Consider the following 17,238-nt stretch of genomic DNA (forward strand, 5'->3'; position numbering starts at 1 on the left):
CTTTGCCCCAGGCCGACTGGCGTGGAGCTCGGGCCGGAGGACGTGCTCTCGCCGGCGGCACACCCACTCCAGCAGTGGGCGCCGGTCTCTTGCCAGTCGTCAGAGGAGCGGCGGGCCTGTGAGAGCTAGCTGCGGGCTTGGGCTGGAGCTGACGTCTGGGGATGATGTCGCGCAGAGCCTCCGTCTGCTTCTTCCTCAGATCGAATCTAGCCTGAATGGCTTCAAGTGAATGTCCGAATAACCCAGCCGCAGACACTGGTGCGTCCAGATACACAGCTCTGTCCCTATCCGGGACGTCGGAGAGGGTCAGCCACAGGTGCCTCTGCGCCACTACTGTCGAAGCCATCCCTCTGCCCAGGGAGAGCGCTGCACAGCGAGACGCACGGAGGATGTAATCCGTGGTGACCCTGACCTCGTTAAGAAGAGGTGCCAGCGGGCTGTCATCAGGAACCAGCGATCCAAGCTCCGCCAGGCACATTGCCTGGTACGTCTGGAGCATGGTGACGGAGCTCATGGCGCGAGCAGTGCCGGCCTGAGCCCGATAAATCTTCTCCAGCTGCGAGGCAGAGAATCTGCAGTGCTTGGACGGCAGAGTTGCGGGGCCACCGACACCATGGTTATGGGACGGGGCCAGATAAGCAGCCAGAGACGGCTCCATAGGGGGTGGGTTAGCTAAGCCAGCCCCCTCGGCGCCGTCCAATTCCATGTACTGTCCATAGCCGGGCACAGTGACGCGGGTAGACAGAGGTTTGTCCCATGACGCTGTTAGCTCGCAGAGAAAGTCTGGGAACATGGGAAGGCAGTTTTTGGCCGTTGCGGGCTCCGGTGGGAGGAAAAAACCCGCGAACCGCGACGGCTTCCGAGCTGGTGGAGGAGAGGGCCAGTCCACCTGCAGCTTCTCAGCAGCATGGCGAAACAGGGAGAAAAGAGAGGTGTCATCGTGGCCGACCGGCGCAGCAGCGGCGGCACATTGGGCCGCCAATGAGCTCTCCTGCTCATCCTCCGACAAACCATGGATGTCCAGGCCGATGTCCAGCACGTCATCGTCTTCCTGGGGAGCGCTGGCGGGCTTCAACCCAGGCTGAAGCCCGTCAGCGCTCCTGCATGGTTCCGGCTCGTCATCGGCTAACCCGTCAACATATTCCATGTGGTCAGCCCAGCTAATCGCGGGGACATCGACCGGAAAATCCTCGTCTTCGGACTCGGACGAAGCCGGGGCTCCAGACTCGGAATGGAGAGGGTCATGCCGTGCGACAGCCGAGCGTCCCAACACTCTTTCCACAAACGTCACCCGTCTTTCCAGGGTCGAGCGCCGGAGCTGGCGACAAAACGCACAGGCTTCGGGCTCCGTCAACGCTCTCCTAGCGTGGACGATCCCCAGGCAGACAGGGCAGGCATCGTGCTGGTCGCTGTCGTGCAAAGAGAAACCGCATCCCTGAGGACAGGGGCGAACAGAAGATTTCTGCTTTGCTCGCTTCGGTTTGGAGTCCATTCCAAAACGCAAAGCGAAATGCTGCACAAGAAAAACTTGAAAATAGCGCTCCGCGGGCAGCCTACGCACCAACTGGGCGGTGGAGGCTAACACCAACAGGGGCAGTTAAGCTAAGTTCAAGTTGGCAGACAACGGAGCTAACTAGCAGCAGCTAGCTAGCCCAACTCAGCAGAGGTGTTCTCAGCGAGGTGAAGAGCGTAAGAACTGAGGGATGACTGTGATGACAGCGGCTATATGTGCGGGCGGGGCCGTGCGCGTGTCATCACACGTCATCTGCCTTAAAGGCGTGAATAAAGGTTTCTTCAGCCAGGACACGCGAGGGCGTGATATCCCATACTTATGTGTTGTACCGAGTGAATCGACTGAAAGGGAACTGTTTGTGTGCAGTTTTTCGAGCAGTGTGCTGCTAGCTAAAATCCAGCCGCTGCATTTTGAGATAACTTCAGTCAGAGATGGAGGAGAAGTAAGAAACACGGGACAGAAGAGGAAGAAAAGAGGCTCAGTGACACTTGATGAACTGCAGATTTAAAGATTATGTGTAATGTAATCATCTTTCATGGATCTGTATATGATATTGTGGTGGGGCGTGGTCTGCGGTGCTGTGCAGGGAGGGCGGACGCACCTGCACGGCATCCTTAATCATGCCCACCGAGTTAAAACACGGGAACTCAGGGGTTGGTGTGTGGTGTGATGGGATCTAAATAAATGGCTCATAAGTACGATCTGTGGTGCCGCCGTGCCTTAATTCCACCACAGATATGTTTTGATATCAAGTATTGTCATATTGTGAAATATCCTGCAAAACAAATAATAATAATAATGATAATAATAATGATAATAATAATAATAATGGATTGCATTTATATAGCGCTTTTCGAGACACTCAAAGCGCTTTACAATTCCACTATTCATTCACTCTCACATTCACACGCTGGTGGAGCTACAGTTGTAGCCACAGCTGCCCTGGGGCAGACTGACAGAAGCGAGGCTGCCATATCGCGCCATCGGCCCCTCTGGCCAACACCAGTAGGCGGTAGGTGAAGTGTCTTGCCCAAGGACACAACGACCAAGACAGAGAGAGATGAGGGATCGAACCGGCAACCTTCCGGTTACAGATGAGCTTCCCATCTTGGGTTGAATAACATAAAATATACTAACTTTATGTTATTCATATGTTGCATGAAAATACTGAAATGTAGTGATTTTATAGTAAAGCACTGCATTGGACTGGTGCACAGGGGCGGTGGTGCTTATGGTCAGCGTTGCGTTCCATCAAGTGCAGTCGACTAATTTGCATTTAAGATGATGGTGATTAGATTAATTCACTGAATTCCATCAACTGTATACGGTGTAGTATAAAGACAATATACAGTATACTGTGGTCCCTCGCTATATCGCGGTTCACTTTTCTCAGCCTCGCTGTTTCCCGGATTTGTTTTGGGTGCAATTTCGCATGTTTTTTTTCTTAAAGCGCATTCTATTCTGCGTCCTGATTGGCTGTAGACCATTGTCAATCAATCTCGTGCCTTGTCTCCTGTACAGTACAGAATACGTTCAGCTTGTCAAATTTACATAAATCTTCACTAGCAGAAGACAACAAACACAACAGTGCCGACGTCAAAGGTGCATTATGTGAAACCAAACAGATAAGTCAAACTTTCCTCATTCTTCTTGCTTCCTCTACTTCCGTACCATTGATTCATTAATGTTGAATTCTCTGGCAGCTGCTCTATTCTCATGTTCTGGACCTGAAAACAGGGTTTGATCTTTGGTTTCGTCCTATAATACTGGACTTATTTTTCTCTGAACGTTTGAACTTTGAGAGTTTAAACAGGAGAGAAAAGTGTGAAAATGTTCATGCCTGTCTGAGAAAAGAGTATAAAGTGTGTAGTGAGGGGCTTTTCCAGCCTTAAAACATCTATAATAACTGTAAAAAATAAAGTTGGCTGCTTTGTGGATTTCACCTGTCACGGGTCATTTTTAGAACGTAACTCCCGCAATAAACGAGGGACCGCTGTACTCTGAGAAATGGAAATGAGCAAAGATGGCTCATGAAACATCTGCTGACATGTTAAATTGAGCTGTGTGAATCCACAAAGATCAGCAGCTCAGCCGATCACAGCCTGTCCACAAAGCTTAATGGGAACTAAAGGTCATCATTTTAGGAACACTGCCAGTGAAGACATTAACACACATCTCAGTGTGCTGGCCTCATCAACGTCATGTTTCTCTTACCTCTGGCAAGAACTGAAGCCGTCGTTGACGTCTGAAAAAGGACAAGAGTGTGACAGTGCCACAGTCACATGATATCTGTTCATTTGGAACAGTAAGTGATATATTAACTAATATTAATTATACACAGCTGTTATTATATCCACTTGTTGTCCTGAGGTCACTGTTAAACAATCATATGGTCCCTCCCCTGGACAAACGTCCAGTTTAACTCAGATCCAGTTTGTTTAGCTAATTTTTTCTTTTTACAATCGTTTTTAACTTTGTAGATACATCAACAAAGTGTGTTCAGCGACATTGATTTTCTCAAGTGTTATACTGTATATACTATTGAACTGTATTCTCTTCTCGTGCTTTTCATTGGAAAATGAACTTTTTGATAAAGTTTCTAATATTTTTCAACTTTAACAGGTACGGATTTGAGCACAAACCTCCTCCAGTGGAACCTTCACATCCTCGTCATCTTCAAAATCCTCGCTGTAGCCTGTGAAGGCTGAGAGAGGACAGACATGATTAAGACAAAGACAGACACAGCAGAGTTGGCCTGGATTTCATTATTCTTACCTGGACTGATCGTCCCTGTCCCTCCGGCCTTGCTGTGATCATCACCGCCACCTCGCTCCACTGGTTCTTCTGCTTCTTCTACATTCCTACAGGGAGGAGATCCTTCTTATTACACTGAAATCACAACACTGAGCTTCGAGGTCACAACAGCAGCTGTTCTAGGGACACTGTAAGCACAGCTAGTGTGCTATACTACTGTCCAAAATTAACTCATGTGTCTTACTCAGAAGCTTCATTTAAGGGCCTTGGGGGTGGGCACGCTACATGGCGTCCAGATGATGGTGTGTGTAGTTAACCTCACCTCCGGCACCCGTGCCCACCTCTTAATTTTAAATGCACGTAGATATTGAGGGTTCTCGGGAGGGGCCGTGCTTACACCTGCTGCTCTCTGGCAGGAAGCACCAGGCCTTCCCGTGTTTTAAATGCACTTTAGAACAACACGCAGCAACACCACATATGAGGAAGGCGTAGAGAGGTATGGGGTCTTCACACCCCCGTTCTTTGTTCGTCATAGGGGGCATGGGGGCTAGGGGCCGGAGGAAGAGTTGGCCATCTGGTCGGGGTCTGGGCTGCGGGGCCTCCCTGCTGCTGCAGGACCGGGGGACTTGTTTCCACCCCGGGGCAAAGGGTAGCATCTCCTGGGTCTGGGGGCGGATTCCCCCTCTGGGGGTGATGGTACCTGGACCTGAGGTATAGAGTATGTTCGGGGAGTGTGAGACGTAAGTGTGTGTCGGTGCGTTGGTGGTTATCGGTCCGGGGCTGGTCGCTCAGGTATGTACTGGCTCACTCCCCATAGCTGCACCATGGCTGCTGGGTGACCCCCCCGTCTGGTGCTCTCCTCAGCCCCAGATGGGGGACCCCGGTGGTCCTCCTTGGACTCTCGCACTCTGGGGGCCTCTAGATGTCTGGGGCCTGGATCTCCTCCATGCCTGCTTCATGTCTTGGGGGGCGGGGCTATGGCTCTCCACACCCACTATCAGATCGTTACATGGAGAAACCTTTTGAATACATGCGCGCTCACGCACACAGGTGTGCACAGACACCTTGGCTGCTGCCTCTAAACATATTGTGCGTTGTCAGTCCTGCGTGCTGCTCATTAAGTTTCAGTATTTATTATTTCCTGTTACTGACACTTGGTTGCTGCTGTGCTCTGCCTACTGTGTTGTTCTCTTTTTGCTTGTTTTCTTCTTTTCTTCCAGCAGGTGATCCAGCTGATTTTTACTGTCTTTTCTCTCTGTCCCTCTTCCCCTCTTTTTCTTGAACTTCCCTCGTCTACGTCTTTCCCGTTCCGATCCCCCCGGTCATGTATGTTCCCATTGTAATAACTTAAAAGTAAAAAAAATAAAATAAAACAAAGACCAATCAAGTGGAATAGTATGGCAAAGCTGTAATGGTCCACTTGGAAAAATAAACCCGTTGGGCATCTTTTTGACCTTCAGATGAAAATTCTGATGCTACAGTGCTGAACGGGGCAGGAGGGAAAAAAAGCCTAATTTAACTGAAATAACCGCAGAGGGGAGAAAAGTATCTACCATAAAATTCAGTAACTAGTTATGCAGTATAGCTGTCACCAGCAACAGATACAGGTATTTAATTGATTTATTTTATTTGTAATTCCTTTACTAACTTAAACAGTTAAAACTGTATTAAGTGATAATATTTGCTTAGCTTTATCAGACTAATACGTAATGCTAGCAACTTTATAAAGGTTTGTACTTTTGCACCTCTGAAAAGTGGATCCCCAAAGTGACTCAAAGACAGACTCCCTGCAGCTGTCCACAAAAAGTCATTCTCACATAACCAGAGATGGGCAGTGTAATCCGATTACTTTTTTCGAGTAATGAGTAAAGTAAGGGGTTACTATTGCAAAAAAGGTAATTCGATTACTGTTACTTTCCCATAAGCAGGCTGCGTTACTGCGTTACTAAAACCGTGTTTTTTTGCAGAGTGTCTCATGACAGTGACGTAAGCGAGTGCGACGTTTGTGGCAACAGCTGTGTGCAGATCAACAATGGATAATATAACGAGTGTGGCAGAGAGTATGAGCGTGCAGCGTTTAAAGCGTGGAAGTACTGACCTTACTTTGAGTTTGATTCCGTAAAAAGTGACAAAAACATTAGTGTCCGCTGTTCACTGCGTGGGAAGAAAACTTCTTTTTACAGCGAAAAAACCCGTTTTAAAAAGTTTTAAAGAGACTTTTTCATTTAAATACATTTTATATGATGGATTATGCAGAAAAAGTAGAATTGGGCTGAAAGATCTATTGTTTTATTACCTATTTAAGGGATAAATCATGTTTTAAAAAGTAACTAAGTAACTAATTACTTTTGAAAATAAGTAATCAGTAAAGTAACGTGATTACTTTTTTCGGGAAGTAATCAGTAATTAGTTACTGATTACTTTTTTCAAGTAACTTGACCAACACTGCACATAACTGACTTGAACTGATTTTCAAATGCTTGAATATATAGTTTGAGAAACGATTTCCCTTTTTCCTAAATGCAATGAAAACCTTTTGTGTTGATGGCTGCTCCTGCTGCCATAATCACACTGCATATTCATGTACACAAACTGATTTAGATGTGAAAAGTTCTGATGGTCTTCTGTTAAGCTTTTGTTCATGTTTGAGATCTCACTGCGAGAAGGAAATCCAGCACAGGAACTATCTCTGTGTTCGAACAGTTTTTAGTGGCGGGTGAATGAACACGGTGCACAATGGAAACACAAGAGCTAACTGTGGCAAAATAAAGAGAGGTGAAATATTTACTAGTGCTGAGGGGATGTAACACAGCATAGCTGCTGACATACCTGTAGTTGTTTGCAGGGGCAGAACTTGTTGAGTCCAGCTCCCTGTTCAGCTTGGAGTAGTCTATAGTAGATGAAGCTCCTGCCTCCAGCTGGGCAAAGAACCTGGCCTTCTCCTCTTCCTCCTCCAGAGTGTCTAAACCCACCGCGCTCATGTACACAGTTGACACCGTCGCCGAGCCTGCGCACACATTTAAACACAGCACAAGTGGGACACTTCTCCACAAGACTGCTTCATGTATGGTGCTTTATGTAGGTGGACAGATGAGGACGCTTTAAACAGCTGAGGGAGAGACAATAACGGTGGAGCTACTCAGTATTCAATTCAATTCAATTTATATAGCGCCAAATCACAACAAAAGTCGCCTCAAGGCGCTTTATATTGTACAGTAGATAGCACAATATTAAATACAGAGAAAAACCCAACAATCATATCATATGACCCCCTATGAGCAAGCACTTTGGCGACAGTGGGAAGGAAAAACTCCCTTTTAACAAGAAGAAACCTCCGGCAGAACCAGGCTCAGGGAGGGGCGGGGCCATCTGCTGTGATTGGTTGGGGTGAAAGAAGGAAAACAGGATAAAGACATGCTGTGGAAGAGAGACAGAGATTAATAACAGATATGATTCGATGCAGAGAGGTCTGTTAACACATAGTGAGTGAGAAGGTGACTGGAAAGGAAAAACTCGATGCATCATGGGAATCCCCGGCAGCCTACGTCTATTGCAGCATAACTAAGGGAGGATTCAGGGTCACCTGGTCCAGCCCTAACTATATGCTTTAGCAAAAAGGAAAGTTTTAAGCCTAATCTTGAAAGTAGAGATAGTGTCTGTCTCCTGAATCCAAACTGGAAGCTGGTTCCACAGAAGAGGGGCCTGAAAACTGAAGGCTCTGCCTCCCATTCTACTTTTAAATACTCTAGGAACAACAAGTAAGCCTGCAGAGCAAGAGCGAAGTGCTCTAATAGGGTGATATGGTACTACAAGGTCATTAAGATAAGATGGGGCCTGATTATTTAAGACCTTGTAAGTGAGGAGCAGGATTTTGAATTCAATTCTGGATTTAACAGGAAGCCAATGAAGGGAAGCCAAAACAGGAGAAATCTGCTCTCTCTTTCTAGTCCCTGTCAGGACTCTTGCTGCAGCATTTTGGATTAGCTGAAGACTTTTCAGCGAGTTTTTAGGACTTCCTGATAATAAAGAATTACAGTAGTCCAGCCTGGAAGTAATAAATGCATGAACTAGTTTTTCAGCGTCACTCTGAGACAGGATATTTCTAATTTTAGAGATGTTGCACAAATGGAAGAAAGCAGTCTTACATATTTGTTTAATATGTGCGTTGAAGGACATGTCCTGGTCAAAAATGACTCCAAGGTTCCTCACAGTGTTACTGGAGGCCAAGGTAATGCCATCCAGAGTAGGAATCTGGTTAGATACCATATTTCTAAGATTTTCAGGGCCGAGTACAATAACCTCAGTTTGATCTGAATTAAGAAGCAGAAAGTTAGCAGCCATCCAGGTCTTTATGTCTTTAAGACATTCCTGCAGTTTAACTAATTGGTGTGTTATCTGGCTTCATGGATAGATAGAGCTGCGTATCATCTGCATAGCAGTGAAAATTTATGCTATGTCTTCTAATGATGCTGCCTAAGGGAAGCATGTATAATGTAAACAGAATTGGTCCTAGCACTGAACCCCGTGGAACTCCATAATTAACCTCAGTGTGTGAAGAGGACTCTCCATTTACTTGAACAAATTGGAGTCTATTAGATAGATATGATACAAACCACTGCAGTGCAGTACCTGTAATACCTACAGCATGTTCCAATCGCTCTAATAGGATATTATGATCAACAGTATGGAACGCTGCACTGAGGTCTAGCAGGACAAGCACAGAGATGAGTCCACTGTCAGAGGCCATAAGAAGATCATTTGTAACCTTCACTAAAGCTGTTTCTGTGCTGTGATGAGCTCTGAAACCTGACTGAAACTCTTCAAATAAGCCATTCCTCTGCAGATGATCTGTTAGCTGTTTGACAACTACTCTTTCAAGGATGTTTGATATGAAAGGAAGGTTGGAGATTGGCCTATAATTAGCTAAGACAGCTGCGTCTAGAGATTGCTTTTTAAGTAAGGGTTTAACTACAGCCAGCTTGAAGGCCTGTGGTACATAGCTGATTATTAGAGATAGATTGATTATATTTAAGATTGAAGAATTAATTAATGGCAGGACTTCTTTAAGCAGTTTTGTAGGAATGGGGTCTAAAAGACACGTTGATGGTTTGGAGGAATTAATTATTGAAGTTAACTCAGAAAGATCGATTGGAGAAAAAGAGTCTAACTTAACATCAATGGTACTAAAAGTAGCTGTAGATAATATTACATCTGTGGGATGATTATTGGTAATTTTTTCTCTAATGATAAAAATTTTATTTCTGAAGAAGTTCATGAAGTCATTACTAGTTAACGTTAAAGGGATGGTTGGCTCAACAGAGCTCTGACTGTTTGTCAGCCTGGCTACAGTGCTGAAGAGAAACCTGGGGTTGTTCTTATTTTCTTCAATCAGTGACGAATAGTAAGATGTTCTGGCTTTGCGGAGGGCTTTCTTATAAAGCAACAAACTATTTCTCCAGGCTAAATGATGATCCTCTAAATTTGTGACACGCCATTTCCTCTCCAGCTTACGAGTTATCTGCTTTAGGCTACTTGTTTGAGAATTATACCACGGAGTCAGGGACTTCGGATTTGAGGCCTTAGTTTTCACTGGAGCTACAGTATCCAGAGTCGTACGTAGTGAGGAGGTAAAATTATTAACAAGATAATCGACCTCTGTTGGAGTAGCGTTCAGATAGCTGCTCTGCTCTGTGTTGGTACAGGGCATTGAAGATGATAACAGTGGGTGGATTATATTCTTAAACTTAGTTACAGCACTTTCAGAAAGACATCTACTGTGATAAAGTCTACTCTCCACTGCTGTGTAATCAATTATTGTAAATGTGAATGTTATCAGGAAATGATCAGACAGCAGAGGGTTTTCAGGAAACACTATTAAATGTTCAGTTTCTATGCCATATGTTAAAACAAGATCTAGAGTGTGATTAAAGTGGTGGGTGGGTTCTTTTACAGTTTGAGAGAAGCCAATTGAGTCTAATAACAGATTAAATGCAATGTTGAGGCTGTCATTTTTAGCATCTACATGGATGTTAAAATCACCCACAATAATTATTTTATCAGAGCTGAGCACTAAATCAGATAAAAAGTCTGAGAAATCAGAGAGAAACTCTGTGTAAGGCCCAGGTGGACGATAGATGATAACAAGTAAGACTGGTTTCTGAGTTTTACAGCTGGGTTGGACAAGGCTAAGCACCAGGCTTTCAAATGAATTAAAAGTCTGTCTTGGTCTTTCGTTAATTAATAGACTGGTGTGAAAAATTGCTGCCACACCGCCCCCTCGGCCTGTGCTTCGAGGTTTCTGGTAGTTAGAATGACTCGGGGGTGTTGATTCATTTAAACTAACATAATCATCCTGCTGCAACCAGGTTTCTGTAAGGCAGAGTAAATCGATTTGTTGATCAATTATTAAGTCATGTACTAACAGAGACTTGGAGGAGAGAGACCTAATATTTAATAATCCACATTTCACTGTTTTACTCTTTGGTTCAGATGTGGATTCTGTATTGTTCTTTCTTTGTGATTTTTTATGTTTAAGTTGTTTGTTGCTGGTTTTTGGTTTGTTTTTTGTCTTTTTGGGAGCTGACACAGTCTCAATGGAGATGGGTTTTTGGGGGGGTAGCAGGAGGAGAGAAGCTGCAGAGAGGCGTGTAAGACTGCAACTCTGCTTCCTGGTCCCAACTCTGGATAGTCATATTTTGGGGGGTTTAATAAATTGGTCCATATTTCTAGAAATGAGAGCTGCTCCATCCAAAGTGGGATGGATGCCGTCTCTCCTAACAAGACCAGGTTTCCTCCAGAAGGTTTGCCAATTATCTATGAAGCCCACATCGTTTCTGGGACACCACTCAGACAGCCAGCAATTTAAGGAGAACATGCGGCTAAACATGTCACTCCTGGTCTGATTGGGGAGGGGACCAGAGAAAACTACAGAGTCCGACATTGTTTTGGCAAAGTTACACACCGATTCAATATTGATTTTAGTGACCTCCGATTGGCGTAACCGGGTGTCATTACTGCCGACGTGAATTATGATCTTACTGTATTTACGTTTACCCTTAGCCAGCAGTTTAAATTTCCCTCAATGTCGCCTGCTCTGGCCCCTGGAAGACAATTGACTATGGTTGCCGGTGTCTCTAGCTTCACATGTCTGAGAACAGAATCACCAATTACCAGAGTTTGACCCCCGGCGGGTGTGTCGCCGAGTGGGGAAAAACGGTTAGACACATGAACAGGTTGGTGGTGTACCTGGGGCTTCTGTTTAAGACTATGCTTCCTCCTCACCGTCACCCAACCGCCCTCGTTCCCCAGCTGCTTGGGGTCTGCCGGGGGAGAGCTAGCGGGGCCTACGCTATCGTCGGCTGCACCAGCTACAGGGGCCTGGCTAGCTACGGGTGAATGAAGGGTGCGAAGCCGAGTCTCCAATTCAGTAATCCTGGCCTCCAGAGCTGCAAATATGCTACATTTGTTACAGGTATCATTACTGCTAAAGGAGGCCGAGTAGTAACTAAACATCTGACACAATGAGCAGGAAAGTGCAACAGGGACAGGTGAAGTAGCCATGGTGCTAACGAGTCGGCTACGAGCTAAGCTAAGCTAGCGAAACAGTAAAGAGACAGTGAGTGAATACTTTGGCTATAAATTAGGTAGTGAGTACACAGAAAGGGTGATTCAGATGAAGCACGTTAAGATTATACTATGAAAAAGGGATGTATCAAAAGATTTCAATTAAATTGCTAAGCAGAAAAGCTACTCAGAAACACCACTGTGTTTGAGCAGGAACAGGAAGTGATACTCTACCACAAAGCGAGCGAAACACCAAGTGACAGCGCCACCCCTGTACTGAGTTCACGTTTGGAACTTTTTTTTTAATTTTTTTATTTATTTATTTTTTTTAATTGCACAAGTTAACAAATACAGCGCATATCTTACAAATCAAAAAGAAATGTACAAGTATAAGTGGTTAAGAACAAAGCAGCCATCGAACAGAGAACAAAAGAAAGGAACATTATAGGTCAGAGATAATATAAAGCAGGATACAATTACATTGAATGACCTTCCTTATAAAGTAAGATACAAAATAAAATAAAATAAAAAAAGAAAAATAATAATAATAATAAACAAGAAAAGTACGCACATACAGTCTAGCTACATTAGTTGAAAAGCAGCATCAAAAATTCAAGTAAGGTGTGAGCTTTATTTAAATTACACTTGTCTAATGAAGCCTTCAATAAAAAGACTTCATTTTTAAAAGCAGCAAAGATCGGAGTAATTTTCAAGAAGCGACATTTATGAATGAAAAATTTTGCAACTATAAATAAGTTATTAATCCCAAATTCTATTTTCTTATTTTCTGTTTGTAGGCCAAATCTAATTACTTGAAAGGTTAGAGAAGGGCAGTCAATATTTTTAGAGGTTAACCAGTACTGAAAATCATCCCAAAAAGATCTGGAGCTTTCACATGAGTAAAAAAGGTGCTCTGTAGTCTCAATATCAGTGTTGCAAAATGTGCATGTGTTCGTATCTATATTGAATTTCTTGTGAAGATAGTCCTTGGACGGGTATATGGCATTTAAAACTTTAAAGTGAATTTCTTTTGCTTTTGGTGGAATTGGAAAAAAAAGATACTTAGTCAAAAACCTAGAATTATAATCTTTAAACAAATATTTTCTTTTTAGTTGAGAAGGAAAGCGTTGTTTGGTTAAAATTGTCCTTAAAAATTTATTATTGCATGTTTTTCCTTTAAATTGACGATCATCAATAATTAAGGACGGTTCACGAATTATAAAGGAAGAATAGGTTAAACTGGCTTTAGCCATCTGAATCATTGCAGGGGGAATGGCTTTCACAACTTTAGTGAATTTACTTTGAGTACATGATAAGCCATAATTTTCTATGAATTTATTAAACGATAATACATTGCCGTCATTGTCTAAAAGGTGTAAAACCGTCCAAATTCCATGATCCATCCAATCCTTATAAAAGAAGGATTTTCTTTTTATCAATATACATCTGTTGTTCCAAATTGAATTTGTATGTGGAGAAAAATTGTGCTTGTAAATCATTTTCCAGTACTGGAGAACCTGTTTATGAAAATTAGATAATTTAATTGGTAATTTGGAAATTTCAAAGTCACATTTTAAGAGAAATTCAATGCCACCAAGCTTCTCGAAAATTACTTTGGGGAAATAAAACCAAATATTGTTTGAGTTATTTATGCAAGACTGCAACCATTTGAGTTTGATGGAACCATCCATTGCTTCAAAATCAATCACATTCAAACCTCCTTCTTCAAATGACTTCACTACATCATTCTTCCTAATATAATGTTGCTTGTTTCTCCAAATGTAATTAAAGTTAATTTGATTTATATTATTGATTAGTCTATTGGAAACATACAAACATTGTGATGGATAAATCAGTCGAGAGATACCTTCTGTTTTGGTAAGTAAGATGCGTCCAAAGATGGAGAGGTCTCTTTGTAACCAGCTGATTAGGATCTTTTTAGATTTATAGGTAATATGGTCAAAATTTAGATTTTCTCTATTATTTGTATTCTTTGAGATTATAATACCCAAATATTTATTTTCAGTTTTAACAGCTATGTTAAGAGAGATACTGGGTTTACAATCATGAATAGTTAATAATTCACATTTTCTAATATTCAGGTACAAACCAGAGGCCTTTGAAAATAGTGAAATTTCATTCAGTGCGAGAGGAACCTGTGACATGTTCTTTAAAAACAGTGTAGTATCATCTGCTAATTGACTTATGATCAATGGGGCTCCCATCAAGTTCAGTGGTTGAATATTTGGATTGTGTTTCATGAAAATAGCTAAAAGTTCTGTTACAATAATGAAAAGTAACGGAGAAGCTGGACACCCCTGACGGATTCCTCGACTAATTTTAAATCGTTTAGACGTTCCAAAAGGTAAAGAAATAGAACTATTGATATCAGAGTATAACAAAGAAATTAAATCTATGAATTTTTTACCAAAACCAAAATACTGTAAAGCTTTTAAAATGAAAGGATGTTCGACCGTATCAAATGCTTTATAAAAGTCTAAAAAAAGAATCACACCATCATCTTCAATTAAGTGATTATAATCCAGTAGATCTAAAACTAATCTAATATTATTGTGGATAGAACGATTCTTAAGGAACCCAGATTGTGTTTCACTAATAATCTGATCTAAGCCGTCCTTTAATCTGTTTGCAATGACATGAGCAAGAATTTTATAATCTGTATTCAATAGAGTAATTGGACGTAGATTATCGATTAATCTTTTATCTTTACCAGGTTTGGGAATAAGGGAGATAAGACCCTGTTTCATTGTTGTTGCTAATGATTCATTACTAATGATTTCCCTGATAGTTTTGAAGAAAAATTCTTTTATTTCTTTCCAAAAGAATTTATAAAAGATGACAGTCAAGCCGTCCTGACCAGGAGCTTTGTCCATTTTCAGTTTGTTTAAGGCTTGATCTAAGTCATCCAGTGATATGTCAGAATCACAAATTTCTCTGAATACAGAATCGATTTTTGGAATATAAGGTTCAATCTGATCAAAAAAGGTAATTGAATCAGTAGTTAAATATTTAGATGAGTATAAATTTGAATAAAACTTATGTATTTCTTCTGCTATAGTCTTATGATTTGTGTATTCTTCCCCATTTACAATTAAGGTATTAATAGATTTCTTCTCTTGCCTCCGTTTCTCCAGATTGTAGAAATATGAAGTACTTTTTTCACCTTCTTCTATCCATTTTGCACGAGCTCTAATGTATGCTCCATGAGCCTTTTTCTTGTATAAATCATCTAATTGAGCCTGTAAAGACAAAAGAGATTTCTTATCAGCCTCTGACATAAACTGTCTATTACAATAGTTATTTATATTGTAAAGTAATTTACTTTCAAACTCCTTTTGTTGTCTACTTTTCATTTTACTAAACGTAATTGAAAATTCTCTAACTTTAAATTTAAAAAATTCCCATCTGTGTGTGTAAGTACCAATTGTTCCATCATTGTAAATTTTATGGATGAGATCTTTAACCATCTTAACATACCCATCATCAATTAACAGATCTGCATTAAATTTCCAGTAATCTTTTTTAAATTGTGTTTTATTTTCAGGGTTAAGTTTAAGAGTAATAGTACTGTGATCTGTCAGCGGGGCTGCTGAGATAGACACATGTGAAACATATCTATATAGTACAGACGAGCCCAACCACAGATCTAATCTGGACATATTATTTCCATTTGGTTTAATCCAAGAGAATTGAGTAACTCCAGGGTTTTTCTCTCTCCATATGTCACTTAAATTGTTTGAATCAATGAACTTTGTTAGAGTTGGATTCCACTGATTAACATTGTATCTAGGAGGGTTTCTATCCTGCCATTCATTTGGAACAAGATTAAAGTCACCTCCTAGTAATACATGGTCTGTGTGGTATAAGAGTTTATACTCGGAAAGGACATCTGTTATTTTTTCCAGCATAAGCTTATTTAGAGTAACAGAGGAGTATCCATAAACATTTACTAGAATCACAAATGAACCATCAATATTCAATACAACTGCCAGCCAGTGTCCTGAAACATCAGCCTGAAAAGTCACGACCTTCCCTGGACATCGGCAGAAACAGAGAGCTACTCCAGCAGAGTGGTTGGATCCGTGGCTGAAGAGGATTTTTTCACCCCACTGATTTGACCAGAAGGTGGCATCAGCGTCACTTGAATGAGTTTCTTGTAGTAAGGCACAATTCGCTTTTAGCCCTTTGATAAACATAAACATTGCTTTTCTTTTAACATTATCCCTGAGACCTCTAACATTCAACGACACAAAGGATAAACACGTGCGTAGCATTAAAAATAAACAAAAACAGAGTTCAAAATATTAATAATATCAAACTTGACTATATACAAAAAGAGAATTTTCAGTTTACTTTCCTGTTTAGGGAAAGGTGAAAGAAGAGCGGTGCCGGCACCTCCCATCCCATTCAAAACTGTCAAGCGTCCCTCTTTAGGTAGAGTTCAGAGAACAAGTAAAAGTGAACAGTTTTCAGCCATCCGCCAGAACGCGACGGCCGTTAATATAGCCGACAGCTCCTCTGTAGTAAGCCTTCTCCCCTGCATTTCTGGCTTGTAAAATTTTCGGCCAAACTTTCTCCCTTTCCAGATGATCCTCCTTCGTCAAATCCTCGGCAAAACGGATTTTTTCCCTCTCACAAATCTGAGCATTTTTGGACATCTTCCATATTCCATCTCGGTGTAAGCGCTTTGTAAACTGAATTATGACTTGGCGATTTCTGCCCTCTTCTTTTCTTCCAATCCGATGCACAGTGTCGACGATGTACTCCATATTATCCGACCATTCTGGGGCGATCTTGGCGAGAATCTTGATCACCTCTTTTCTGATATCTTCGCTCACGCCTTCTTTCATCCCTTTAATCCTTAGATTCCATCTTCGTGAATACCGGTCTCGTTCTCTTGCCTTTTCTTTGAGATCGTCAACTTCTCTCCGTAAGGTTGAGGCTTCCTTCTCCAAACCCGCAATTTTATCTTTACAATCACGGACTTCAGCTGCATTGAACTCAATGGACTCAGCAAGACTGGCAATCAACGAGGCATTCTCCGATAGTTTGTTGTTAATGTCGCCATTTTGTCATCTTGTTTATCAAATCTCACGTGGAGAGCTTGAATAGCTGCCAGTATGTCGCTCGCTGTGGGACTGGGACTAGCAATCTTTCTCGGATGATCACCTTTAGACGGAGTCGAGAGAAGCAAGTCATTCATTTCCTCCAGATTTCTTTTTTCCCCTCCGCCACTTTCAAACTCCATGTCTGAAAGGCAGTAGTCGTGGTCATCCGCAGCTGAAGCCAAATCTTGTATCTTATCATTCTGGGAAGACTTGGTTTCTCTTTTGTCCTTCTTCTGTTCTTTTGGCATCTTTGTAAAGTCAGCGTAAGATTTTTGAGGG

The 17,238-nt window shown here is 42.1% G+C and overlaps 1 protein-coding gene across 7 annotated transcripts in view; it reads right to left on the minus strand.

Moving 5' to 3' along the window:
* cep162 (centrosomal protein 162) overlaps positions 1 to 17,238 on the minus strand; it is a 68,040-nt gene that overhangs the window by 44,874 nt on the left and 5,928 nt on the right. For all 7 annotated transcript variants that reach the window (XR_010094964.1, XM_063485000.1, XM_063484997.1 and 4 more), the window contains 4 exons: positions 7,097 to 7,274; positions 4,289 to 4,374; positions 4,156 to 4,217; positions 3,728 to 3,758 (listed from right to left, as the gene is read on the minus strand). Coding sequence is in view for 6 of the 7 variants with exons in the window: in XM_063485000.1 (XP_063341070.1) it covers positions 3,728 to 3,758; positions 4,156 to 4,217; positions 4,289 to 4,374; positions 7,097 to 7,274 (357 nt within the window). In the remaining variant the exon portion in view is untranslated. The remainder of the gene's footprint in view (positions 1 to 3,727; positions 3,759 to 4,155; positions 4,218 to 4,288; positions 4,375 to 7,096; positions 7,275 to 17,238) is intronic.

The sequence above is a fragment of the Pelmatolapia mariae genome, linkage group LG10_11, assembly GCF_036321145.2.
Source record: "Pelmatolapia mariae isolate MD_Pm_ZW linkage group LG10_11, Pm_UMD_F_2, whole genome shotgun sequence".
NCBI lineage: Eukaryota > Metazoa > Chordata > Actinopteri > Cichliformes > Cichlidae > Pelmatolapia > Pelmatolapia mariae.